This window comes from Camelus bactrianus, chromosome 16 (assembly GCF_048773025.1).
Source record: "Camelus bactrianus isolate YW-2024 breed Bactrian camel chromosome 16, ASM4877302v1, whole genome shotgun sequence".
In the NCBI taxonomy this organism is placed as follows: Eukaryota; Metazoa; Chordata; class Mammalia; order Artiodactyla; family Camelidae; genus Camelus; species Camelus bactrianus.
The window spans coordinates 32,102,568-32,130,048 of record NC_133554.1 but is presented as its reverse complement, the minus strand read 5'-3'; the positions used below and the strand labels follow the sequence as shown (position 1 = coordinate 32,130,048).

General features: G+C 55.6%; 1 protein-coding gene across 8 annotated transcripts in view; it reads left to right on the top strand.

The window, feature by feature from the left end:
- ARHGAP23 (Rho GTPase activating protein 23) overlaps window positions 1–27,481 on the top strand; it is a 78,253-nt gene that overhangs the window by 14,338 nt on the left and 36,434 nt on the right. For 4 of the 8 annotated variants that reach the window (XM_074342943.1, XM_074342944.1, XM_074342942.1 and 1 more), the window contains exons 2-7: window positions 18,068–18,229; window positions 20,790–20,817; window positions 21,947–22,042; window positions 22,243–22,321; window positions 22,485–22,539; window positions 25,559–26,723. In XM_074342943.1, coding sequence (XP_074199044.1) covers window positions 18,068–18,229; window positions 20,790–20,817; window positions 21,947–22,042; window positions 22,243–22,321; window positions 22,485–22,539; window positions 25,559–26,723 — 1,585 coding nt within the window. Of the gene's footprint in view, window positions 1–14,348; window positions 14,567–18,067; window positions 18,230–20,789; window positions 20,818–21,887; window positions 22,043–22,242; window positions 22,322–22,438; window positions 22,540–24,294; window positions 24,491–25,558; window positions 26,724–27,481 lie in introns of those variants that run through there. The other 4 variants (XM_074342945.1, XM_074342946.1, XM_074342947.1 and 1 more) reach the window with 4 other exon arrangements.

Below are 27,481 nucleotides of genomic sequence, written 5' to 3'. Positions count from 1 at the left end.
CTGTAGCTTCTTCCTTTTTAATTTCCTCAGAGAATGTGAGACGCTGTTTTCTGTTCATGCCTCGCCTCCCCATCCCTCACTGGCATCATGGCACTATCTGTATCTGAGAAGGTTCTTCTAAATCTCTCTTTCCTTCTCCAAGGGTATAGCCCTTGGTTCCCCCCCAAGAGAAGGGGAGGATAGAGCTGAGCACCCCAGGCCATGATAGGGGCCTGCGGGCGTTTCTGGTACTTTCCTATATCTTACCCTGGCATCTGCAGAGCTGAGCCCTCATTAGCTCTAATGAAGCCTTGGCGCTGTGCCGCCCCCTGCCCTCTACCAGCCCTGTAGCACCTGGTGGGGGTGAGTGGGTGAGGGGGCAGCTGAGGTTGGACTCAGAGCCCAGGAGGGGGTGGGATATCTGCAAGAGAGGAGAGCGGGAGTCAGGAAATGGGGGTCACACAGCAAGGCTGGGACTACTGGTAGGATGAGACAGGCCCCCTCTTCTTTTCCCACTGGGACCTTTTCCTCCTCCAGTGGCTCCCAGATGCTTCAGTCCCCATAGTGCTAGGGAAAGCATTATCTGCGACTGGGTGTGGCCCAGGGTGCACATATTCCCACGCCTGACTTCCATGAGAGTGTCCTTTTCTCTAATTTCAGGCTGGGGCAGGAGAAGGACTTGACTCCAGAAACTGGAGGCTCAGTGCCTGGGAAAATCAGGCAGCGGCTAGACCTTAATGCAAATAAAACTTTGTTCATTTGGTGATCGTTTCCTGTGTGCCTTCTGTGTTCCAGGCTCTCTCTGTGGGTCTTGGGACCTGGATGAATGTGACACAGCCCTGTCCTCAAGGGGTTCCTTGTCTGCTTTTCCCACAACCCACCCAAAACTCCACTAAGATTTTATAAGGGGTTCTGAGATGTGCATCTATACTCTCTGACAGTCTAGCACACCCATTGCCACTCCCCCCAAAATATTTCCATAAAAATTGGCCTAATCTAACTGGGGAGACAGACCCACAGCAGATACAAATGAGTGTCTCCACTGTGACATCATTTGAGTGTGACTGTGGTCACAAAAGTGATAACAGGTTTAGAGATTAGAACAGTGTCACTGGATGGAATTGCTATAGGGATTTGTTAAAAACCAATTGGTGATATGCTTGATCTCCTCTCATCTCCTGTTTCCAAATCTATTGTTAATTCATGAATTCTTTAGTGAAATTTCTTTTTTTTTTTTAAATTTTTTTTTTGGAGGAGGAGGTAATTAGGTTTCTTTACTACCCCTGAGCTATACCCTCCCCTGCAAGTAAAACTTCTTTGACCAACTTTCAAGGACCATCATGAAGTGGCTGTACATTGACTGATACAAGAACCAAGACCCTGAGAGGGTAAATTACTCCACCAAAGGTCACTCAGCATCTGAGTTGAAATCTGGGTCTTTCTGAATCCCAGGCTATCCTGCGTCACTGCTACATTCCCTGACAAGGAAGAGCCTGGGAGCACAGCCCCCACCCTGGGAAGGTGGACCCTTCCCACTGCCCTCAGCTGGGCCTTGACATCAAAGTAGGTGTTGGCATAATGAGGGAAAGGTGGGAGATGCCGACAGTATGATTATGTTCTGTTTCTCCGTGACTCTGCTGTGCATGGGGGTTCTCCCTGTGCCTTCCTGGGGTCTGGGTTTGCTCAAGAGTGGTATGGAGGACCCCAGGGCTCCATCAATAAATATGAGCTGAGACCCTGCCTCCCCTAGAGATGCTCTAGCTCTGAGCAGAGGAAGGCTTCACCAAGGAGGTGAGGCTTGCCAAAGCTTGAAAGATGCTTGCTGGGACAAGAGGGGTGGTAGAAAAGGGAGAGAAGGGCATTTCAGACAGAAGGATCTAGCATGAGCAATGGCAAGGGGATGTGAAACAGCCTGGCCTCTTACGGAATCAATGAGTGCAAGATTGAGTAAAGAGAGATGAAATTGTCAAGACCACTGAGGGCCAGATCTGTCCCTCTCCTCTAACATCATGGCAGACCCTTCATGTCATATTAAGGAACTTGACTTGCTCCCATAGATACTGTGGAGCCAAGGAAAGGTGGCACGAAGTGGAGGCAGCAGACCAGGGGAGAGATGATGAGGGCTAAATGTGGAACTGGAGATGGAGAGGACAGGATAGCAGTGGGATGATCACCTTCTTTCCCTTCCAGGAAAATTGCCATACCATCTCTTCCCCTTGTCTTGATAGAGCCTTCTCTGCCTTCTCCGTTTCACAAACTCCTATTTATCCATCAATGCCCAGTTCAAATATTCGTCTCTGTAAATCTCCTTTGCCTCTCTCCCCCACACCCCCCAGCCACCAATTCCTCAAATATAGGGATTTCCTCCTCTGGGCACTAGACTTTAAGCCCCATGAGGGTAGGGGCTTTGATTTGTCCACTTCTCTATCTCTAGCTTCTAGACCAGGCCAAGCTGAATGAATATTGTTGACTGGTGAACCAAAAGTTCCCATAGCATTTTGCACTGCATTGTGAGAAATACATATAATAATAACAAAAGGAGAATTGGTTGCAACTAACATTTATTGAACATCTCAGTGCCAGGCACTGCTAGACTGACCACTTTATACACACTTCCTTTTTTTTTTTTTTTTAATTGAAGTATAGTTGATTTACAATGTTAGTTTCTGGTGTACAGCATTGTGATTTAATTATACACATATATATTCTTTTTCATTATAGGTTATTAAAAGCTAGTGAATATAGTTCCCTGTGCTATACAGTAGGACCTTATTATTTATCTATTTTATATATAATAGTTTGTATCTGCTAATCCCAAACTCCTAATTTATCCCTCCCTGCTTTCCTCTTTGGTAACCATAAGCTTGTTTTCTATGTCTATGAGTCTGTTTCTGTTTTATAAATAAGTTCACTTGTGTCATTTTTTTATATTCTGCATGTAAGTGATATATGATATTTGTCTTTCTCTGACTTACTTCACTTAGTATGATAATCTCTAGGTCCATCCATGTTGCTACAAATGGCATTATTTCATTCTTTCTTATGGCTTAGTAGTATTCCATTGTATATATATATACACTACAACTTCTTTATTCAATCATCTGTCAATGGACATTTAGGTTGCTTCCATTATACACACTGTCTCTTTAATCTTGACAACACCCTCATGGGGAATAGATTATCTCTATTTTATAAATGCAGAAACAGAAGCCCAGAGAGGTTAGTAACTAGTCCAAGGACACATAGCTGGGAAGTGGGACCAAGTTGGGATTCCAAGCTAGATTCCTTTAAATCCTGTTTAGCAGTATTTAAACACTGTGCTCTGCAGCCTCTTTATCTTGTCTCATGTCTGTCTCGTCATATGATCAGGAATTCTTTGATTAATTAAAAAAAATCCTTTGTGGACGACTGAACTAATATTTGTTGAACAACTCCTATGTGCCAGGCACTCCACACTGAGTCCTCTCAAGGACCCCAGTTACAGCTGAGGAGACTGAGGCTTGGAGAGGGAAGACACTTGACTGGGGTCACACAGCTGGGATCTGATCTTAGGTCTCTTTGACCCCTAGTACTCAGTGACACCTAGTCAATAGTGCCAGAATGAAAGAGGAGCTGGACTCTGAGGTTGACTGACTTGTTTAGGGGCACACAAGGGACAGGACTGGGGCAGGGCCTGGGTCTCCTGCCCTTAGCCCATGTGCTCCCCATGTGGGTTACTAATGAGGCAAAGTGGTCTGGGATAGGGATGGGACAGGCTGACCTGGGGCTGGGTGGGCAGGTATGGTGTCCCAGCAGCAGAGCCTTACCAGGGCCTTGACAGAAGACGGTGAGAAGCCTCCAGAGGCTGCACAGTATCAGTGCGACTTCAGCCATGGGGGTGATCCGAAGACCCGCAAGCTTGAGAACCAGGCAGCGGGATGGAAGCGGATGTGGGCAGGCGCACTGCGAGGTGCTAGTGCCCATTCTGTGCACCTTCCCAGAAGGGCAGGGACTCACCAATCAGATTCGCCAGCTGCTCTCTATTTGCATGCTATTTGCATGACCACACGTCTTCGCTCTTGCCACGCAGCCTCCATCCCCAAGCGTGTCTCCTTTGCCGCCGCCACATTTCTGGACCCTGTGCAGGGCTGGCGTGGAGGGCTGGCTTGTGGGGCTGTGGGGCGTGAAGGGCCGACCTGGTCTGCTACCCTGGCCGCCCTATTCATAGCTCAGGGGCTGGCGTAGTTCGCATACTTGGCGTTACTCAAGTCTGGCTGGCCCAAGGCTGCCGCCCCTCCGCAATCCTCCCTCCCTCTACTCTCTCCTCCCTTCCTCCGTCCTTCGTCCTCCCTCCTCCCTCCTCCCTCTGTCTCCTCCCCCACCTTCGATCTCTGCCAATTTTCCTGATATCTAGGTGGCCAAACCCGCAGGAGGAAACTGAGGCCTGGAGAGGGGGCGTGTTTTTCGGCCGGGCCTCCAGGGAGAAACTGGTGGTAATGAGGCGTGTAATGAGGTGGCTGAGAGCCTGGGCTCTGCCGGCCTACAGACTTGAGCTTGAATCTGAGCTGCCGCTAGCTGTGGCACCCTGACAAGTTCCTTAGCTTGCAGAACGGGAAGCTTTTCAGAAACAGTCAAGCTGAGACCTGGAGGATAAGGGATCAGTTAAGGGAAGATAGGGGAGGGAGGGAGACAAATGTTATATTCCAGGGAGAGAAAACTGTGGATGTGGTGGGCCAGCCCTGAGTGACTAAGGGCTTGGCCAACTAGGATGAAAGGACAGAGGATACTGCAAAGGGGATGGAAGCGGCTTCCCTTTTCTCCCCACCCTTACTCCCTTATTCCAGCACCCCTACTTTCTGGATCTGGTTCCCACTGAGGAAGGAGTTGGGGTACAAAAAGATGGACAAAGATGTGAAGGAGCCTCTTCCCCAGGTAGACCTCTCCTGGGAATGGGAGTCTGCCAACCATCTGCTCTCTCTGAGAAGCTCATTCATTCTCGTGCATTCAGAAGCAGCGTGCTGAGCCCAACCTCTGCGCCAGGTCCCATGCCAGGAGCTGGGGACTTGACTGCCAACAAAGCAGAGATGGTCCCAGCTTTACAGAACTCACAGCCCGAAGGGGGAGATGTTGGTCAAAATAACCTCATAAGTATATAGACACCAATTCAAGAGTGCTGTGAGAGGGACCTGACCTGGTCTGGGAGCCAGAGGAGGTATCTCTGGGGAGTGACCTTTTGCTGAGAACTACAGGGTGGGTAGGAGTTAATTAGGGTGTGGGTTGGTGAGGCAGGGAGGGAGCTAGGGAAGAGAGAACAGCATTCCAGAAACAGCACGTGCAAAGAACCTAAGGCTGGAAAGGTGCCTGGTCCTCAAAGGAACTGGAAGGAAGCCAGGGTAACCAGAGCATAGAGAAAGGGGGTGTGGTGGGCGTGGAACTCAGACTCACGTCCCACAATGCCTAGTGGTCATAATATTAAAACAATTAGTCTGGACATCAGGGGCGAGAGGAGTGATGGAGACTTGGAGCAGAGTGGTGGGCATGGTGAAGTGGGTGGACTCAGGAGACATTTGGGAAGCAGAGTCCGTTGTTGGATGGGTGGGATGTAGGGCTGGGGCCATTATGCCTCCTGCTTATCAGTTCCCAGAATGCTTTCCCAGAAACTTTGTCAGGCTGCTGTCCCGAGCTTCATTTTGTAGCTGAAGAAATAAGAAAACCCACTGGCAAGTGTAACCCTTTCTCCAGATCAGCCTTCTCGATGCTGGGCCATTGGTCTCTGGCTCACAAGCCTTCTATTCCTCACCCTAGTGCCCTGTGGGTTAGTTCAGCTTTCCCCACCTAGCACCGGACTGGGTAGGGGGCATCCAAGAGGCCAAGGTGGTGTGTGGGTGTGTGTCACACTTATCCCAAGAGGCTGCTCTGCTGTTAAATGAAGTAATGCATGTTAAGCGTGCCTGGCCTATAGTAAGGGCTGAACAAATACTAATTACTGCTGTGACTGTTACTACGTCCCCCAGTGCAAGGCCAGACCCATGGTGGGGGAGGATCTGGGGCCAAAGGCAATGGCATCTGTCCTCTTCTGACCACAGAAGCCCAGCCCAGAAACCATCTCAGCTCCACCATGGACAGAAGCCAGGGGAGGTGGTTTGTCCCCACAGAGCCACCATCCCCTCCACCCTTCTAGCTGCCTCTGGGGCATCATGGGCTGGATTAGGGAGAGGTTCATCTCTTAGGCAGGGTGAAGGGATGACCTGGGTAGGTTGAACAGGGCCTGGGGTGAGGGGGTGGGTGGTTTCAGGGGTGGAGCTGAGAACCTCTCCCTGCAGGGAGCCCCATGTGCCCTTGGGGAGACTTTCGGAATCTGCCAAGACCTGCCCTGGGAGGGGACATGGTCTCAGCTTGACTGGGACTGTGCACTCCCCTGAAAGAAACAAATGAGTGCACCTGTTGTCTCTGCTCAGGTGGTCAGACAACAGGAAGGACTTTCAGAGAGCCATTCCCAAAGTGCTCCCCCTGTCTCCTCTGAAATGAGGAGTGCAGAGTCAGAGGATGGATATGATGATTTTGGAGAGAAGTCATTGTAAGCATTCTCTTGCCTTTAAGAATGACTGCCTCTAACACAATCTAGTCTGAAAAAGGGCTCTGGCCTCGGTCTAGAACTCCTTGAACAACCAAAGCGAGACTCTTCCTAAGGTCCCACAGTTGCTCTGTCCTGCAGAAGAGCCTGCTTTTCTATAGGAGATGAGAAGGGTGATCCTGGGGCCTGGTTGGGGGCATGGAGAATGCAGTGAGGGAGGCTAGGTGGAGGAAATGAGGGCACCCTGCCCCCTCTGGGGCTGTGAGGGAGATAAATGTGCCAAACCTGGGCCAGCAGGGGGCTCTGCCGCACGTGGGAGCTGCCTGCGTCTCTGACAAGACTGTGCATCCTTCAGGGTGCAGGCATGATTTCCTTGGAGTATGTGCACGAGAGAGCATGCAAAAACAGGGGCTTACCTCCATGTGCACACCCTTGTGTGTGTGTGTATATGTTATGGGTGGTGTGTAAGCATATATAGGCATGGAAAAGATGTGTGCTGAGGGGGGTCGGGCCTCAGGAGTCAGGAACCCCTCCCACGTAGCCTAGCTTTGGCTAGGAAAACTCTTCCAAGGTCCTGACACCTTGGGATGTGGCATCTCAAGAAACCGTGCATTCATAGTCCAGCCACTGATAGATGGTAGGTCCTCATGCCGAGGACCTACTGTGTGCGAGATTTAGACATCCCTGGCAGCCTAGAGCTCCCCCTGTGTGGGGACTACTAGGGTCCCAAAGATGACAACAGGGGCTCTGAGAAGGCACAATGGAGAAGGGTGGGAGGGAAAGGGCTTCCTGGCAGGAGGTACCCAGCTGTCCTGGGCAACCTCTGTGGGCAGGGCCTGCTCCTGGGCCCCAAGGGAAGACCTGTACATTTGTTCCATCTTCTTTCAACAATATTTATATTTTCTCATTTGAATTCTGACTCTGCCATTTTTTTTAGTACGTAGTAAAATATACACAACTTAAAATTTATCATTTTTTGAGAGAGGAATAACTCAGTGGTAGAGTGTGTACTTAGCATGCACAAGGTCCTCTGTTCAATCCCTGGTACCTCCATCAAAAAATAAAAAAGGGAAAGAATAAATACACTTTAAAAAATGCTCTCTGGTTAATATTCAATAAAAAATAAAATTTATCATTTTTAAGTGTGCAGTTCAGTGGCATTAAGTACATTCACATTGCTGTGTGACCATCACCACCGCACACCTCCAGAACTTTTTCATCTTCCCAAACTGAAACTCTATACCCACTAAACAATAACTTACATTCCCCTTTCCCCCAGCCTTTGGCAGCCACCATTCTGTTTCTTGTCTCTGCGAATCTAGGTATCTCATATCAGTAGAAACATACAATATTTGTACTTTTGTGTCTGGCTTATTTCACTTAGCATGTCTTCAAGTTTCATCCATGTTGTAGTGTGTGTTAGAATTTCCTTGCTTTTTTTTTTTTTTTTTTTTTTTTAGAATTTCCTTGCTTTTTAAAACCGAATAAAATTCCATTATATGTGTATACCACATTTTGTTTATCCATTCATCTGTCAATGGACATTTGGGTTGTTTCCACCTTTTGGCTATTATGAATAATGCTGCTATGAACATCATTGTAGAAATATCTATTTGAGTCTCTGCTTTCACTTCTTTTGGGTACATGGCCAGAAGGGAAATTGCTGGACCATATTATAATTCTATGTTTAATTTTTTGAGTAACCATCATATCGTTTTCCACCATTCTGCAGTCCCACCAGCAAGGCACAAGAGTTCCAATTTCTCCACATTCTTGCCATCAGCAAGTAATTTTTGAGAGCATACTATGTACAAAGCACTCTAGCGGTACAGATACATTTCTGAAAATTCAGTAGGTGTTGTCCTTAGGAAGCTCTCAGTCTACCAAGGAGACTCGGGTCAGGCCCTTGAGCAATCTCCAATCTGAGGGTAAAGACACAGGCCAGGATGTCTGGGAGACTCTGGACTAATACAGGCAAACAACAACCACAGCCAAAAAAGCAAACCCCTGCTCTCAGGGAGCCCAATCTGATAGAGGAAGCATAGCTTCTTCCTTTTGGGGAACAGACAGACCCAGAGCCCAGAGTGGATACACGGAGGGTGGTATTGAGACAGTTGAGGGGCTGCAGAGTGGAGTAAATCTGGGGGTGGAGAGGGCTTGTGGTGGGCCCTGGCCCACACTGGCGCGCTATTGCCTGGGCAGTGGCCCCGCTGTTTACTTTGTGGCTGGTTCCAGACTCACCCTTTTCTGCAAGTGCTTATTTCCCACCATGAGGAAAGATATTCATCTGTAGTTTCCCCTCCCTCTGGTGTCCCCAAGGAGGGACTTGGCTCTCCTGCTGGGAGAGGGCCCTGCCAGCCTGGCACCTTTGCCTTGTTCCTTGTTAGCTGGGAGCAGGCTCCATCCTGGGGTCTCATGTTGCCCACCCCTTCCCCACTCCCAAAGGGCCTACGGACAAGGCTCTGGGCCTGTGGAAGTTCTGCTGTGTAAGTGGGGGCTCCTGATGACTCCTCCCTGCTTGGGGGGAGGTGGGCATGTGGGAGCCCCTGGGGGGCCAGCAATGGGAGGTGGTGGTGTTGCCCACGAGATTAGGTCCGCCTGGATCTGTATAGACCTCTGTGAGTGTCTGCATGTGTCACAGTGTCTCTGTGTACACATGGCTGAATTGTCTGCACATCTGACTGTAAGTGGTTTGGTGTGTGAGAGTATGAATATCCAAAAGACAAGGAAAACATTTTGCAGTAACCTTGAGGGCATTTTGCTAAGTGAAATAAGTCAGACAGAGAAAGACAAACACTGTACGTATCTCGCTTGTATGTGGAATCGAAAACAAACAAACAGAAACCCCCAAACCCCAAGAGAACACATTGGTGGTTCCCAGAAGTGGGTGTGGGTGGGTGAAATGGGTGAAGGGAGTCAAAAGGTACAAACTTCAGTTATAAAATAAATAAGTTCTGGGGATGTAATGAACAGCATGGCAACAACAGTTAGTAATAGAGTATTGCATATTTGAAAGTTGCTAAGAGGGTAGATCTTAAAAGTTCTCATCACAAGGAAAAAAATTCCGTAAACTATGTATGGTGACAGGTATATAGACTTATTGTGATGATCATTTCCAAATATATATAAATACCTAATCATTGTGCTGTACACCCGAAACTAATACGTTGTATGCCAGTGTTACTGCAATAAAAATTTTTGTAAAAGAAAAAGAAAGAAAAAACAAAAGCTTGCATTGATTGAACCCCGACTATGTGCTCAGGATTGTCTTTAATTTACTTAACTCTCCCAACAACCCATGAGGTGGAACTTGGTGTTTTTCTCGTTTTATTGGTGAGGAACCGAGGCTCAAAGAGGTTAAGTAGCTCACCCGAGGTCTCACAGCCAGAAAGAGGTAGAGGCAGAGCTCGGACCCAGGAGTCCTGGACTTCTAGAGGACCCCAGAGCCCATGTGCTAACCCCTGAGCCATACTGCCACTGGAGGATCTAGGGGACTCTGTGCCGCGTGGGGTTGTGTTGGTCCCTCCTTGAGATGGCAGTGGGATTCCTGGCCTCACTAGTGCTTCCTCCTCTGTATTCTCTCACCCTCCCCTCCTCCAGCCTTTCTTGGCTCTGGTCCAGTTTCAGAGTGGGAGGGGAGTGTCACAGCACCCCAACTCAGAGCAAGACTGGCCCTAAATGGGGGGAACACAGGGACTGGAGGGACCCTCTGGACCACCCTGCCCCTGCCATGGGCCAGACCGAGTGTGGGGTCCCCAGGTTCCCAGTGACACAGGGTTATTTGCACATAGAGGGTGCTGGGGAGACTCATGCCTGCTTGGCCGGCTCGTCAGCTTGGCCTGTTGGGGCATGTCTGGACTGCACACAAGTAGTGCTGGGAAGCAGGCATCTGAGTGGAGCAAAAGGGTGGAGGAGGACGGAGGGGGCGGCCGCCCTTGAGCGAGGAGACTGGGGCAGGGGTCAGAGGCCTGGGCGTGGGCGGGGCGGGCGGGCATGCCTCGGGTATCGCATTGCCTGCATGCCTGGGATGGACAGGCTGGCAGAGGATTTGCTCTGTCTGTGTGTCAGGTTGCGGGGTGGTTATGGGTCCCAGTTTGGTGCTGCACGAGTGTATGGAACCAGTTGGAGCTTTAGAAATGCCGGATGGTTTTCTTGGGGTGGGGGCATTGTTCGTCCTGTGGTTTGGAGTCTACATTCTGGGAGGAGGCACTAAGCAAGTCAGAGGAAGGAAAGGCAGGCGAATTGCCCTGAGTCCCTCTGTCTCTCACTTCCTGAACCACACGCCCTTCAGCGGTATCAGTTTCCCTCCTTCTCATACCATGTGACCCTTGGGATCTGGGATGCTCTCTTCTTCCTGGATTCCTGGTTGTCAGGCTGGCCCCCTGCTGTCTTCCGCTCCTCCACCCCAGGCCACCCTCTTGTTCAAAGGCTAACCTGGGAGGGCCCTAACCGCATCCTCAAATAAAGTGTCCCCTTCCAGAGGGAAGAGGCCCCGAACCCCTGACGCAGGGTCTCCTTTGGAGCAGACATTCAAGACTCGATTGTTGACTAGATGAATGAGAGGATAATGGAAAGAGATCTATTGGAGTTAGGAAGGCCTTGAACCAGTCACCTGTCCTTATTAAGCCTCGACTTCTGCATCTGAAAAATGGGTATAAAACAATCTCAAATAGCCAATTCTTAGGGTAAGGATCAAATGAGATAAAGTGAAAGTGCTTTCAAACAGTAAAGGATGATGATCTCATTTGGAGAGAGGAAGACTGGATGCCCTCCCTTTGGGGGTGCAACCCTCAAGCCCTCCCCCAGGGACCTTGGGGAAGATAAGGTTGAATGGATTTTGCAAGCTGGTCAAACTAGAGGATGATGGGAGGGACTGCTCAGCGGGGTAATTCCTGATTTGGGGGGAGGAAGCTGGGGAGGGTGTAGGGGAGGAGGACTCACACCAGGCAGGAAGGCTTGGAATAGAATCTCAGCTACGCCTGGTATTTCCCAGCCCTTGGCTCCCTCCCCCCACTGCAATCTGGGGCCCACCCCACATTCCTTTCCCAGAGGAAATGGGGGAGGGGGCTGAGAGGCTCCCCAGGCCTGGAAGATCATTTATTCAAACTATGTATAAGCTTCTAGGCCCTACTGTGTATCCCCTGGTCCTGACATCCTGTAGAGGCAGCTGGGATAGAGGTGTGGAGTGGGGCGGGGAGGTGTGCATTTGTGTTAGAGGAGGCTGTTACCTCCTTTTTAGGGCCTTGTTGCTCCTCCCAGGTTAGAGGGCAGGAGATGGGCGGCATATGTGGCTTATCGTTTCCCAGGTCTCTGCGGCCCTGGACACAGAAACCCCAGGCTGCTTCTCCACCCAGCCTCTCCCTGCGACCCTCAGGGCTGTCAGCAGTTTCAAGGGAGGGAGGTGGATCCTTGATCCAGACACACAGAAGCACCTGTTGGCCATGAGTGGGGAGGGTCAGTCCATTTCCTCGGAACCAGGGACTGGATTTGCAGCAAGAAGAAAGGAAGTTAGGCAGCAGGAGGGACTAACTGGCTGCTTGCTGGGAGAGCAGGTCAGACTCTGTGCAGGACATCCCTGTGGTCATTGCCCTCTGTTTGGGGCAGCAGAGTCTGACATGGCTGAGGACATCTTGGCGGTGCTTCCAGCTGGTCTGAGGGTCTGGCCTTTGGAGGGGATGACAGGGAGGTGCAGGGCAGGCTAGGGCAGGAGTGGTCCTGACCCAGAAGCCTTGGTCTTCTAGTGACTGGAGGTCTAGGGAGGTGCTGATGGGGATGCTCCGAGTCCTGCTCCCCCTAACTGCAGTCCTTTCCCGCTCAGCCCCAAGCTCTCCTGACTCAGCCCTGGTGGCAGCCTCGCTCTTCCCGTCTGGCTTCCGCCAGGGTGGGGGTGGGGGTCCAGCTCCAGCACAGGGGGCCCAGCAAGCGGCAAACAGGAAACAGGAGAACAAAACCGCTCCCTAGTCCCCACAGGCCTCACCCTCACCCTTCCTCCTCCCTCCCTCACTCCTGCCCACCCCCACCGTCCTCTGTTTCTCCTCCTTCTGCCCCTTGGTTTCCCCTCCTCTCCATGCCCCTCCATCTTTCTCCTCTACCTCCCACATGTACCTCCATCCTGGCTGAGGACAGCAGGTGATGGGACAAGGGAGGGAAAGGGGCGCTCACTCTTCTGCTTGGCTCTCCCTTCTAGTAACTGCACCCACAAGGGCCCAACCCTATGACTCTACCTCCCCCGACTCCTAGATTTGGGAGCAGAGTTGAGCTGGATCTGCTCCTCCCTTCCCCGATGCTGGTTAGAATTTAGGTATAAGATCCAAAGATGGAATGAGGGGCTCTGGGCTTGGAGTCCCAGTGTGGCTGTGATAAGTGGGGTGCTCTTTGACTTCCACTGCTTCCTTCTCTGAAAATTGGGTCAGAGCAGTGGCTCCAGACCCCAGTGAGCAGCTGTAGGGGGAAGCACACTGTTTGTGAACAGTCAAGTGGGATAGAAATGTTGGTGGCGATGACACACCTACTAGCCAAGGCCTCTGCGGGCCCCACCCGGGAAGGGGCCTGGGAAGAGAGAGAGCCAGGAAGGGGAGGAGGGCAAGGACTGCCATCCACTTGGGCTTCCTGTCTGACTCACATGCTGAGGGTGAGGCGGGGGCCAGCTTGGAGCCCATTGTCAGCTTGGTGATGGCCCCTCTGGGTAGAGCTAATGGGCAGTGGGTCCTGGGGAAGAGGGTCAGTCACATGTTCCCACGGTGGGTGGTTGGAAGGGTAGGGCATGACTCTGATGTGGGGTGATATGAGGGCTCTGCTCTCTGTGCAGGGCAGCATGTGTGCGCGTGTGCACGTGTGCACGTCCGTGAGTATGAGAGCTGAGGGGGCATGGTGGCCACGGACATGGAGCAGGTGTGATGGGCAGTGTGTGCACGTCCTGCATCTAATTTCATGGGGTTTGTGGATTTCTCTGTGGGGTGTGTGTGTATTGTACGGGTGCATATGTGGGGGGCTTGGTGTGCTTTTAGGGGCACAGTGGGTATGCTTGCAAATATGTCTCTGTGGGGATTTTGAGCCATTGTATACACGGGAGAGTGTCCAAAGTGTGTGCACACACAGAAGAGTGTCCACCTGCAATGAATATGTATGTGAGGGGAATAGTGTGTGTGTGTTTCTGTGTGGCATGTGGACAGAGGGAGAGTGTGTGTGTGTACGTTGGTGTATGGGTGTGGGGTGGGTAGGGTGTGGGGGGGGTGTCTAGATGTGTGTGGTGTGGGTCTGTAAGGGTGGGTAAGGTGTGTTTACACGTGTAGCGTGGGAATGCGTATTTCTCTGGGACGCAGGAAGCTGGATGAGCTTTGGCTGGGAGGAGTATAGCATGCGGGAGGGTACAGTGAGTTTTTGTCTGAGTAGGGGGTGAGGGGTGTGTGCGCGCCCATATGGGATGTGCAGTGTGACTGCGGGGGCGCTATGTAGGGAGGGCCTCTCGTGTGTGGGTGTGTGAGTGTGGGATGGGGCGGCCGCGGACAGGGGCCGCCCCGAAGGGGGAGGTGTCTGCCCTGCGCGACTCGCCGATGTGTCCGGGTTCGGGCGCCTTCGGCCGGGAGGCGCGGGAGGCGCGGGAGGCGCGGAGCCGCTCCAGCCGTCCTGCCGCCGTCCGCGCGGGCCGTCCGTCCCCTCGGAGCCCCAGGGCCCCGGGCCCGCGGCTCCGGGGGGCGGGCGAGGACCCCCGGGGCCAGCCCGCCGCCCTCTGGGGGGCCGAGGACGCCGCCCGCCGGGCGCCGAGGAACGGCCGCCAGCCCCCTCGCGGCGCGCCCCGCTCCGGAAGCCGGGCCCGCGTCGCGCTGGGGCCGGGGTGGCGGCCGGGCCCGGGGCCCCCCGCCGGCCGCGGCGCTCGTAGGTAGCGCCCTGTGGCGAGTGGAGCGCGCGGGGGCCGGGGGCTGGCGCTGGGAGCGCGCCGTCGGCGTGGACTGCAGCGCCCCAGAGCCGCGCTGCCTCTGGCTGCCCTGCCTCAGCCACAGCGACCGCCGCGCGCCGGGGCCGCGCCTGGCCAGGGTGAGCGCTGCGGGGCTGACGGGGTCGGGGTCGGGGTCGGGGTCGGGGTCGGGGGCAGGGCCCGGGCCAGGCCTTGCCCGGGTGGGTGGGACAGGGCCACCAACTCTCTGAGATCTTTGAGCTGTGTTGGCTCTGCATTCCGGGACCGATGCTCCAGAGTCCAGAGTGACTGAGGAGCCGGAAAGCTGCGGGTGAGGGTGACAGGGCTGTGGCCTAGAGCTTTTCCAGGGATGCTGGATGACAATCCCTAGTCTGAGTGGTGGCCTCCAGTGGGCTCAAGCCTCTTGGTTTACAAGTCGTGGAAGGCTGGAAGGGACCAGGGTTGTTTGAAGAGATGCCTGGGCATGGAATCCTGGAGAGTTTGGGCTGAGAGTGACCCTGAGTCAGAGCCAGGCAGAGGTACCACTAATGGAGTAGGGGGCATCACTCTGCCCTCTCCCTGGTAGGGAACCTGGGCACAGGGGCACAAGGGTTTTCAAGTGCGCCAGGGAAGCTGAGGTGGCAGAATGGGCCCCAGCAGGTAGTGAGTGATCTCAGGGTAAGGACTGACAGGGCTGGAGAGGGGGTGGGGACAATGTTTCTGATGTCCGGGATCGACCAGGCTGGTAGGGTGTGAGTCACAGTGGGCACCATGCCCAGCGTGAATGCTGTGCTCCCTGCAATGACCTCTTTATACTCCTGGGGAGGGGAGAGGAGCAGGACTCCTGGGTTCTAGTTCCTGGTCTTGCCAACCCACCACGTGCCAGTTCTTGTCCAATTTATGACCCTGGGGCCATCTGCCCTTCTCCCACCATTGGTATTTCTGGATATCTTTCTTTCCTGACATGATGGTGGGAGCATTTGGAAATAGATCTGGACCAGAGAGCATTCATCAGTGATGTCCCCGTGTCCCCCAAGCCTCTCTCCATCCTCTTGTCTCTGTGCCTATCTCAGAGAGCAGGGTTAGGGATGTTTGTACCCTTTCCCAATCTAATTACCTTCCATTGCTGGCTCCTTCTCCATTTCTGCATCTTCCCCTCTGCTTCTGCACTTCCCTCCCTCTCAAGATGAGAGCAAGATCCAGTGTGGTCCCAGATCAGAGGGGAGGAGAGGAAGAGAAACATGCATGTATAACAGCATGAAGGACTGAGGTTAAATCTAAGGTAGAAATTCCCACAGTGGAGCCACCAAATCTGGCTGTTGATGGGGGCTGCGGTGTCTCCTCTTCAAGCAGGGGTGTGGTAGCTGTGGCAGGGGGATTACCGCACTGACATTCTCAAGAGCCTCGTTGGCAGGGATGGGGGAAGGGAGACTGGAAGGAAGGCAAAGAGGAAAGGGAGAGGCAGAGATAAGGGAGGAGGCGCCAGGGGTGCCTGGGTGAGGAGAGGACCTGAGAGAGAAAGGCCTGCCCACTGCACTGGATTACAGCCCCCCCACCCCCATCCCCCAGGAGTGGCACCCCCAGGCAGCTGGCAGCTCCAGGCAGGATGTGTACTGGGGGAGGGGTGGGGGGCGTGTGGGGACCTGTCCCAGCCACTTCTCATCACTGGGGCAGCTGGTGGCTTAAACCTTAATCCAGGACACCAGCCAAACAATAGGCCCTGCAAACAGCCTCAGCTCAGCCTGGGTGGAGGGCATGTTGGGGAGGCAGCCCACACTGGGGAGGAATAGGGCTTCTGGTAGGAGGGGGCAGTGGAGGGTCCCCCGAGGCCCTCTTCTCTCTCTGATCAGTTCCTTGCCCGGTCAGCAGAGATAGGAAAGCCAGGGGATTTCAGACCTCAGCAGAATTCCCAGAGAATTTTCTCCTCTGGCCTCCTCGGACCCCCATGGGGTGTGGGGCTCAGTGGGTGAGTCCAGACTATAGCCACAAGTGGGAGGAGCTGAGGGGCCATCACTGGACCTCTGGCCTGATGCCAGAATCCCAGCTAAAGCCTCTTGGACTGAGGGTCATCCAGCTTTTGCTTGGACCCTTGCAAGGGCAGAGAGTTCATGACCTCATCCGGGTAGCGTTCCAGACATGTATGACTAGAATGGTCTCCCTGGCCCAGAGATGCACTCAGCCTCTTCCACCTGACTGTGTCCTCTGGGACTATACGAAGCAAGCCTGTTGCCTCTGTCACATTCTTCTTAAATCTTCTGAGATTTGTCCCCTTTCCAAACCTCCTACTCCATGCAGAAATCCCTAGCATAGGCCTGGACATGGGGCTGGCTCCTTCCACCAGATGTGTAAATGGGAGGGTGGGTGGATGCGGCAGGACATCTGAGTGGTAGACTCGAGATGGTGAAGGAAGGGGAACTTCGTAGTGAAGTCAGAGCTCTTCACCCCAGAACTGGTGGGCTTCTTCGCTCTGTGCCCAGCCATGCCTTTCTTCCCACCACTGAAGGCTCCTGCCTGGTGCCAAGGAGGAGTGAGAGGGGTGAGGATTGTTGAGGGTTGGAGGGGGTTCTTGCCCTCTGAGGGGTTTGGATTAGGGACACCAGGCAGATGAGGCTGCCCAAGGTCAGGGGTTAAAGAACCCCCAAGGGCACCCTCCTGACTTCTCACTAGGCAGCCTGCCCTTGACTCTCATCTCCTCTGATCTGCCTCTGCCTCTCTGTGCACCCATCTCTCTGAGATCCTCCTGTCCCCTACTTTCCCTCTCTGTCTGAGCAGGGCATCTGAAGGGCACCCGTCCCCGTCTCAGGCACTGACTTCCTCTTCTCCCTCTTGCCCCAAAACAGAGCTGTGTGCCCCTAAACCCTTGTCTTCAGACCCTCTGCCCTGTCATCTTGGGGAATCCCAAGTATTCCAGTGGGTCGGCCAGAGGGCAGCTGAGTGCCCCTCTACCCTCACCCAGTTGGTTCCCTGCTCAGTTCTGGTGAACCAGCCAGGCCTCGGAGCTGGGCTTCGAACCTGAGTCCCCTCAGTCGTCTGAGGTCTGGTTGGCTCCCTTGTAGCTCTTAGTTCCCCACCTGTGCCTGCTGCTGCTTCTGCAGGATGCACGTGTGTGCCGCTCTGTCTGTGCATGTATGTGTCTGTGTGCACGTGTCTCATGTCTACATAAGTGTGCGTATGTCTGCTCACCTGTGTGTGGGCACATGAGTGTGCTTCTCTGGGTGTTTGTGGTGTGTTCTGTCTGTGTGAGTGTGTGTGCACGTGTCTGTGTCTGCATATCTGTGTGTGCGTGTGTGAGATTGTGCAGCCGGCAGGGATGAGCTCAGACAGCAGCCCGCACTTCCTGGACAGGAAGGCTGTGTGTCCAGTGCCCGGCACATAGGAGGTGCTCCGTCAAAGTTGACTGAACTGAACCGAATGAAAACCTGGCTCGCTGCACTGTAATTTCCCTGGACACAAGCTGTCATGAGGGGACTGAGGAAAGAAAGAAGGGAGAAGCTGTTGGGCTGGTGAGGGTGGGAGAGGAAGGAAGGTGAGAGGAGGGGGTCAGGGCAGAGGAGGGTCTGTGGACCCTGGCAGTCCCCCTCAGGTCTGTAGGAGACCGTGTGCAGACCAGCCTCTCACCCTTGCTCCCTGTGCTCCCACAGCTGCCACTGGGCCCGAGAGATGGGTGCTCGCCTGGGCGGCCCCTCCCTTGGCAGGGCCCTCGGACGCTCTTGCTACACAAAAGCCTCCGGGATGGCTTTGGCTTCACCCTGCGCCACTTCATCGTGTACCCGCCCGAGTCGGCTGTGCACTGCAGCCTGAAGGTACGCCCTGTGCCCTGCCGGCCTGGCCTCAGCGAGCTTTTGGGGGTGGGGGGATTCCTTTGTACTGTCCCCTCCAGGGTGCTACTGTGGTCTGGGAAGAGGGTCACTGGAAGGCGGGACAGCCCTGGCTGGGCCATTTGCATGGTGTGATCATGGACAAGCCCCCTCCCTGCTCTGGGCTTAGCCTTCTCAGGAGCAGGGGCACGTGGCTGGCTGGGGCAAGGAGCTAGAGGTGGGGGAGCCAGGGTGCTGACCCCCACCCTGGACTCTGGAAGGTGAACAACTTCTTGGAGAGATGGAGTTCTGGAGGCCACCTGTCTACTGGCCACTTCTGAGCTGGATTTCTTGGTCACTCTCCCCTGGGAGAAGGTGGAAGTGTCAGGAAGGAGGCCTGAGTTCTCAGGAAGTCTGTCCTCACACACCCGTGGGATCGCTCCTGGAGCACCCCAGGCCCAGGCTGGCCTTGCTCTGTGCCCTGGAAAGAGCCCTGGGCTGGGCTGGAGCCCTGGGTTCTAGTCCTGGTACAACTCCTAACTCACTGTGGGTCTTGGGGTGGCCTCACTCTCCCTGGGCTCCACTGCTCCTGCTGTCACCTGAGGGCATTTATCTATTTGACCCTTAAGAGTCCTTCCAGCCCTAATGTAAATGTTAAGTTCTTTGAGTCCAGGAACCAGGGCTATTCAGCCCAAGCCATAGAGTGGGCTGGAGGAGGGGGTCCCTGACAGTGAAGTAGGTGTGCAGGAAGACATGAGGAGGGCAGGCACCAGGGCTCCCCAAGAGGGCCCAGCTCCCTTCCCCCACCTCTCTCCCAGCAGGAGAGGGAGAAAGATTTATTTTGGAGTCTATGAACCTGTTTCTCCCCTCCCCCAGGGCTGGGACCAGGCTGCACAGCTGTTGGGGGACTCTCCCTTAGGAGCTTAGTCCCACCTGCCAGAGAATCAAGAATCTCTGCCCGTGTCTGTGTGCTTGCACGTGTCTCTTTGTATGCACACGTGCGTGCATGGTATGCTAGTCATGTCCAAGCACGCGTGTCTATCTAGACATGTGCATAGGGGTGTCAGTATATACACTTCATGTGTACATGTCGCTGTGCAGCTCTTCCACCCATGTCTGAATCTGGGGGCCCCTGCATAAACTCTTCTCCTTGGCTGCAGCTTTGCCTAAGGGTGTAAGTGGGGGCTGAAGATGTTGGGGAGCAGTGCCTCACTCCTTATGCCCAAGGACAGCAGCCCCCTGTTCCCTGGACCCTCCCAGTCCTTCCTTCCCTCCTTCTCCAGAATGCCCCTCCTTCCTGACCCTTCCACCTTCTCTCAGGGGAGGGTGACCAGGGCAGAAGCAGCCTGAGTTGTCTAGGCTGGGTGGGGAACCTGGCTCAGAGAGACATCGCTCACATGGGGCATTGGAAGACCCAGGGGCAGGGCAAGCCAGGGATGAGCTCCATCCCTTTCCAGAACCTGCCCAGGGCTGGGAGCCTGCGGGGAGCTCAGCCGTCTAGATGCATCTGTCTGCCTCTGCCACCCGCTCACTGTGCTGTCAGCTCACATCAGCGGGCAGCACCCCTCATGGGAGGGCAGGCGCAGAGGGACCGCTCTCCAGCAGAGCCCAGCAGCCTTCCGGTCCTGGCTGTGGTGCCCAAGAGTCCTGGGTTCCAAGCACTGGCTCTGCTACTGTCTCTGAGTGGCCCCGGACAAGTCACACCCTGTCATCTGTTAAATGGGTGATCTTTGGAGACCATTAGACAAGATAACCCCAAAGGTCTTATCCGGCTCTAAAATGCCGCAGCCCGCTGCCCCATCCCCTCCCCACCAGGATGATCCCAAAGGCCTCCCTAGTGGGTCTCCTCGACTCCATTCTTAGCCCTGCACCTCGATGCCAGAATCCTCTTTGCTAACTGGTATTTTCACGTCCACTCTCTCCCACTCAAGAACCTTCACTGGCTCCTTCTTTTTCTCCTTTCAAACCTGAAAGCTTTAGTTTGACTTTTGTCCCTTGTTGGTGTTGACTCCTTTCTCCTTCAGCTCAGCTGACCCAGTCCTCCGTGAGCTTGTGTATTTCTGCCACCCAGGGCCTCCACACTCCACTCGCCTCACCCAGGACACCTTCTTCCAGCCATCCTCAAACTTGCCTTAAAATCCCCTCCCCCAGAGGGACGCTAATCAGGCCTTCCCTCCCCATTCTCTCGGGGCTGATAGCCACTGTTTGCACTTGTCTTGCCTGCTTATCTGTGTCTGCCTGGGTTCTGTCTGTGCTAGTGTGTTTGGTCTCTCCCCATCTGGGCTTCGAGCTCCCCAAGAAAAGGGGTCGGGAGTCCCCCATTGGATTGGGGGTTTTCAGGTGGCTGAGATGCTGACAGGCATGAGAGAGGGCTGCAGTTCTTGGGGAACCTTGCTTGGGACTTGACCCCCTCTCGTCAACACCCCTCCCACCCCCTCTGGCTGCAGGGCTAGCGAAGGACGATAAGAGGGGAGGCTGCTGGGTGGGGGAAATTGAGGGGCCCACCCAGGAGGAGCTGGGCCTCCCACTGTGCTGCTGAGGGCCCACATCCCTCTCTTTCCCGCAGGAGGAAGAGAATGGAGGCCGAGGAGGAGGTAAGGAGTGGTGGGGTGGGGGTGGGGTGGGGTGGCTGGACACCAGGGGCTTGGGCCTATCTGGGACTTGCCCTACGGCTTCTATGTCTCTCTCTGTCCACCACATCAGCCTGGATTCTGCTGCACCCCGACCCTTGATGGCTGCTCTTGTCTTTGCTTTTCCCTGCGTGTCCACTCTGGACATCTGCTCACTCTGTCCTTTTCTCACATTTGTTTTCCCCTGGGTCTGTTCATTCTGAGCTAGGGATGGCATTCTGGGAGTGGATGGGTTAGTTTCTAAGGCCCTCCCAGCCTCGATGGAGGCACAAGCAGGGTCTGCAGAGCCTGGGGGCTGGTGGTCGTGCACCGCTGATCAAGGGCTGTCCTTGGGGTTAGAGACACTGGGGTTCTCAGGCATAAGGGGGGACTCTCAGATGTGAGTCTAACTCCCCTGGCTGTCACTCTTACTCTCCCAGAGGGCCCCCTCCTGGAACCCAGGCTCCCCTGGGTATTCAAGGCAGACCTTCTTACACAGGCAGACATCCTCCTCTGCCACTGGGGCATCTGCTGACAACCATGGGGACACTGTCTTCCTGAATCCCCATAGCAGAGGCCCGTGGTGTAGGAAGAGCCAGCAGACCTAGGACAGGCCCATTTCTCAGATGGGGACAGCAGCAGAGCTGGGGTGGCATGTGATATCACAAAGGGACAAGTGCCTGTCCCAGTATCCTCAGGCCTCTAGGTGGAGCCCCTTGACCCTGGGGAAGGGAGTGGGGTGGGTGGTGCAGCTGTCTCTCCCTGCTGTGTATCTTCAGGACTTTTAGGACATCCTTCCTTGTCTTGTGACTTGTGTGTGTGCATCTGTCTGTCTGTCTCACTAGACAGTGAGCTTGGGACGGGCAAGGGCCACGTCTGACTACTTTTTAGCACAGTGCCGGGATGCAGAAGCCATTGAAGGAGCGACTCTGTGTGTCCCTGTAGATATTCATTCTCCCAGCTATGTGCTTTTGTCTGATCCTGTGCATCCATGTCTGTGTTTGTGTCCGTGTGAGTGCGATTGTTTTCTGAGCGCGTGTCCCCTGTGTGTGTAGCTGTGCATGGGTGTGACCTTCAGCAGCCACCCCCAGCTAACCTGGCTGATGCTCACCAGGACCCTCCCCTCGGCACCGCCTGGAGCCCATGGATACCATCTTTGTCAAGAATGTGAAGGATGATGGCCCTGCCCATAGGGCAGGGCTTCGCACAGGTGAGCTGTGCCAGTTACCTGGCTCCTCGGACCCCTCTGGATCTCTTCTCTGTACCCTTTGGTTAGGAGGGAATTCTGGGATCCGGGTGTCGGGGAAGCTCCCGTCCCTCATTGTCATCCATATGTGGTGCAGGGGTTCTCAGGTGGGGCCATTGACACCATTTGGCCGGCTCACCTGTGGCCCTGTCCCTTGTCCCCAGGAGATCGGCTGGTGAAGGTGAATGGGGAGAGTGTCATCGGGAAGACCTACTCCCAGGTCATAGCTCTGATCCAGAATAGGTGAGCGCCCCTGCCTCCTCTCTCCCTCGGGAGCCCCCAGCCCACTCCTGAGTGCCTGCACACCCCACCCCCTTGCCCCTGGTGGTGCCCTGGCGACCAGGATCCCTGTTCTCCCAGACCCTGTTGCCTCAGCCTGGCCTGACCCCCTGCCCTGTCTCTGTAGCGATGATACGCTGGAACTCTCCATCATGCCCAAGGACGAGGACATCCTCCAGCTGGTGAGTCCTGCCCTGCTGTCTGAGGTGAAGGACCCTGGGTGCTGTGGGCAGGATACAGCCCTTCTCCTTGGGCCTCCCTCCTGTGTCAGCCCCTCTGGGAGGCAGAGAAGAGAGTGTAGGGGGCAGCACCCGCCCAGCATTGCCCAACAGGGAATGCCAGGCCCATTCCTGGGCTGGGGCTGCTTGTTGCTTCATTCAGGGCTGTGCTGTCCTGAGGGAGGGGGAGGCGCTGGCCTTGGCCTGCAGGATTCCTGCCAGGGTATCGGGAAGGAGGGTGGCCCAGTGGGCCCTGCCAGACTGGCACGTTCCTGTGGCTCCCAAGAGATGCCTGTTCCCTGCTCCCCTCCCTGCCTGGCCAAGAGTGAGCGTGTCTCCTGTAGATGTGTCCCCATACACAAGCACACGCGCACACACACACACACACGACACTCCCCACCCTACTATCATGTGCTCCCACTCACACTACATACCACAGACCACCTGATGCACAAGCAGAGCACACTAGATACACAGCTGCACAACACAACTTGAAGCCCCACCCTTCGTCTAGCATGAAACACACCGCAGGATGTGATAATGCACACAGCACACCGGACACACCACACCAGGCATATGCCACCATCCATAGCACCCCTCAGTGCTGCACACAGGCACACACACTACCCCACACACATCACAGAGCACCACAAACATCAAAACTGCACAACACACTCCTCAGCTTCTCAAATTCCCGCAACGCCACACACTTACACCCGGATGTCTCACCACCACGACACGAACACTTATGACCTCACAAATGCTTGCTGTTGTCAGAGCACGAATGCCCACAAACATCACAGCCGCGCTCACCAATGTCCCGACAACCCCGACTTACACAGTCACAATGCTCTGTGCTGACGCCCCTTCCTCCACACCTAGAACTTGGCATTCAGCCCACCACTCACAGAGCAGGTACCACAGACGTTGCACGCAGCATTCCCTGTGCTTGCACGTGTCCCTGTTTACCCTGCACACTCTGTGTGCGTGCACAAAGGGGCACACATGCGCACACACGCACACATGCTGCCTTTCTCTCTGTTTTCCCCCATCTCTGACCCAGAGCCCAGGGCAGCCCTCTCTGCCCAGTACCCTGGTCTCATGGGTGCCAGCCAGATGCCAGCTTGCTGGCCCCCAAGGTCACTGCCCCCCATGAGAGGGCTGAGGGCCAAGCCTGGGAGGCCCTGGGAGCCGCTGTGCTGGCTTCTGCCCCGGCTGTGCTCTCATAATCACTGTAATCACAGTGCCATGCTTGGCATCATGCCCCTCTGGGAACATCCACCCCATGACCTCGATTGTCCCCTTGCCCTTCCTGGGGAGGGGGAGGCAAGGATGGGGGCCCAGAGAGATGGACAGCTCCCCCCAAGTCTCAAAGGCCCTGCCTGTACACCTCCTGGAGGCTGAGGGAGGCACGCTGTGGGAGGGGGTAACAGGGTGGAACCTAGGGCGTTGCTCGCTCTCCTGCCGGAGGGGGGCAGGGTGGGGCAGTGGCCTTGGGCTCTGCGGCCCAGGCCAGGGGTGGGCAGGCAGCCTCAGATGTCAGCATCTGGGGGCCTCTGCTGGCCCCCTTATCCCTGGCTGGCCAGAGGGTGGGGCCCAGGCATTCCTGTGGTTGGGAGCCAAGGCTGGAGGCCAATGGGGCCGAGGCAGCTGCTGACGCCACCGCCGACGCGTCGAGCGAGGCCCCTCCACACCCAGCCTCCCCTCCTTCCTCCTCCCGCCAGCCAGCGAGAGAGCCGGAGGGGGCCGAGGGCAGCGGCAGGGAGGGCAGACTGGGGGGACTGAGGCCAGGGCCCGCACGGTGGTCAGCAGGGGCCAGCGGGGGGCGGGGGGAGGGTGGAGGTGGGACGGGATGCTGCCGCCACCAGCATGATGCAGGGAGTCCGGGGAGCCGGCAGGATGGCAGGAGGGAGAGGTACGTGAGTGTCCCTGGTGGGGCATGTGGGTCCGAAGAGGGCTGAGTATGGGGGTGTGGTTTAGCTTATCTCTGTCACATGATGTGTGTGCCGAGGACTAGAGGTGTAGTTATTTGTGTGTGTGTGTATGTATATCTCATTGTGTTTCTCTGTGTGTGTGTGTGTGTGTCTGGGTGTGTATTTTCCTGTGCCTCCTTGTGGCATGTGTGTGTGTTTGATTTTACCCTCCCTCTTTGATACTTCACTCTGAAATACAAACCCCGCCCCGGGCAACCCATCGAGGGCCAGGCTAGGCCAGGGCCACAAGGCCGTTGTCCCTGGGGGCCGCCTCCTTTTTTGGCCTGGCCTGGGTGCCGGCCCTGTCACTCCTCAGCAATGCAGCGTCAGCCTCAGCTCCCGGAGCCAAATTCCAGGCCTGGGGTGGCAGAAAGTGTCCCAAGGCCCCTCAGCCAGTCTGGCCCCTCCCGCAAGCCTGGCTCAGAGGAACAGAGGGTGGGCAAGTTTCTCCTCACCCCAGTGGCCCAGGAGCCAGGCCCTCAGCTTCCCGTCCAGAGGACAGAGGGACAGCTGGGCTCTCCCAGCCCCTCACCCACCCCCAGCCCACCCCACCCTGGACACACCCCTGAGGCGGCTTCCTTCCCTGTCGTCTGCCACCTTGACTGGTCTCTGGTGGGGTTTCCCAGCTCCACCCGAGGGTCTCTAGTCACCACTGGATGGAAGAAGGCAGGGAGGCAGCCGAAGCCAGCATAGGGGGAGGACCCCAGAAAACAGATGTTGGAATGTTTGTGGCTAAAGGCAGTCCTTGTCATACATCTTAGAAAAATCCTGGCTCTTTCTTCAGCGAGTGTGTGTGTGAGTGAGAGAGACTCTTAAAGGCCTCATTTCTTTGTCCTCCCCACCTACTCTCTTTGGCACGTGCCCTCTCACTCCCACCCACTCAGGACCCCCCTGTTTGGTCCTCTCCCTTCAGTCTCCTTCTCTGGAGGCCTTGACCTCCCAGGGCTGCTGCAGCCCTGCCCTGTGGGGCCCATTCAGCCCTGCTCACCTGCCTCTGTGTCCTTGGCCAGGCCTACTCCCAGGACGCGTACCTGAAGGGGAACGAGCCATATTCTGGAGAGGCCCGGAGCATCCCAGAGCCACCCCCAATCTGCTACCCTCGAAAGACCTACGCCCCGCCAGCCCGGGTCTCCACCTGGGCCACTATGGTGCCTGAGCCCCTCTCAGCACTGCCCAGTGACCCCCGGAGTCCAGCTGCCTGGAGTGACCCGGGACCCCGCATCCCGTCTGCGGCCCGCAACCATCCGGACAACCCTTCCTTGGGGATGAGCCAGCCCCGCCCCAGCCCTGGTGCCTTCCCCCACCTCCCCTCGGAGCCCCGGACGCCTCGTGCCTTCCCAGAGCCTGGCAGCCGGGTGCCCCCCAGCAGACTGGAGTGCCAGCAGGCCTTGTCACACTGGCTGTCGAACCAAGTACCCCGCAGGGCGGGGGAGAGACGGTGCCCCGCCATGCCCCCTCGGGCCCGCAGTGCCTCCCAGGACCGGCTGGAGGATGTGACTGCCCACCGCCCGTGGCCCTGCTCCACCTCCCAGGGTGCCTTGAGCCAGCTGGGCCAGGAGGGCTGGCACCGTGCTCGCTCGGACGACTACTTGAGCCGGGCCACCCGCTCAGCCGAGGCGCTGGGGCCAGGGGCACTGGTGTCGCCCCGCTTTGAGCGCTGTGGCTGGGCTTCTCAGCGTCCATCTGCCCGCACCTCTGCCTGCCCACCCAGGGACATGCCCGGGCCCCAGGCCCCACCCCCGCCTGGCCTGCAGGGCCTGGACGACATTGGGTATATCGGGTATCGGAGCTATAGCCCGTCATTCCAGCGCCGGACTGGCCTCCTGCAAGCACTCTCCTTCCGGGACTCACCCTTTGGGGGGCTACCCACTTTCAACTTGGCCCAGTCCCCTGCACTGTTCCCACCGGAGGCCTCTGAACCACCAAGAGTTGTCCGGCCAGAACCCGGCCCCCGGGCCCTGGAGCCTCCCACTGAGGATCGCCGTGATGAGGTGGTCCTGAGGCAGAAACCTCCAACGGGCCGCAAGGTCCAGCTGCCCCCTGCAAGACAGATGAACCTTGGGTTTGGTGACGAGTCCCCAGAGCCAGAGGCCAGTGGACGTGGGGAACGCCTAGGCAGGAAAGTGGCCCCTTTGGCCACTACCGAAGACTCTCTGGCTTCCATTCCCTTCATTGGTGAGTGATGGTGCAGGTGGCTGTCTTGGGAAACTTGGATTTCTGTGCCCTTTTGCACGCCACCCACCTGTCACCATGGGCAAAACTCTGGGTTGGCTGCTGACGAGATTAACCCATTTCTCTGTCCATCCATCCATCCATCCATCCTTCTGTCTCCCTCCCATCCTCCTGTCATCCTTCCTCCCATTCATTTACCTTCCAGCCATCTTTCTATCCACCTTCACTTCCCTCTCCCTCCCTCTCTCCTTCCTTCTCACCTTCCCTCCCTCCTCCTTCTCCTTCCTTCCTTCCACTCTTCCATTATTCTTTCCTTCCACCCTTCCATTCTTTCTTTTTCTGTCCTTCCTTTGTTTCTTTCACTCTTTGTTCTTTCTATCCACCCCCCATCCCTTCATCCATCCAACAAATTTTTATGTCTGGCACTGTGCTAGGCTGCATGCTGTCCTGGAGTGGATGGTCCCACCATAGGGAGACAGTGAGTCAAGAACTGTTCACTCAGAGGAGGGCGGGATAGCAGTAGGGGAAACTCCAGGAGACAGACAAGGGCTATGCCTAGACTGGGGCTTGGTGGCCAAGGAGAGAGAATCTCAGAGAAAGGAGATTTCAGCTAAGACTTGAAGGAGTTAGTCAGCGGGAGAATGCTCAGGAAGAGAGTAGAATATGCAAAGGCCCTGATGTGAAAGAGGTAGGATGCCCTTCCAGGTCATTGGAACAGGTCTGGAGGGGACTTGTCAGTCGCTGGGGAATTTGGCCTTCAT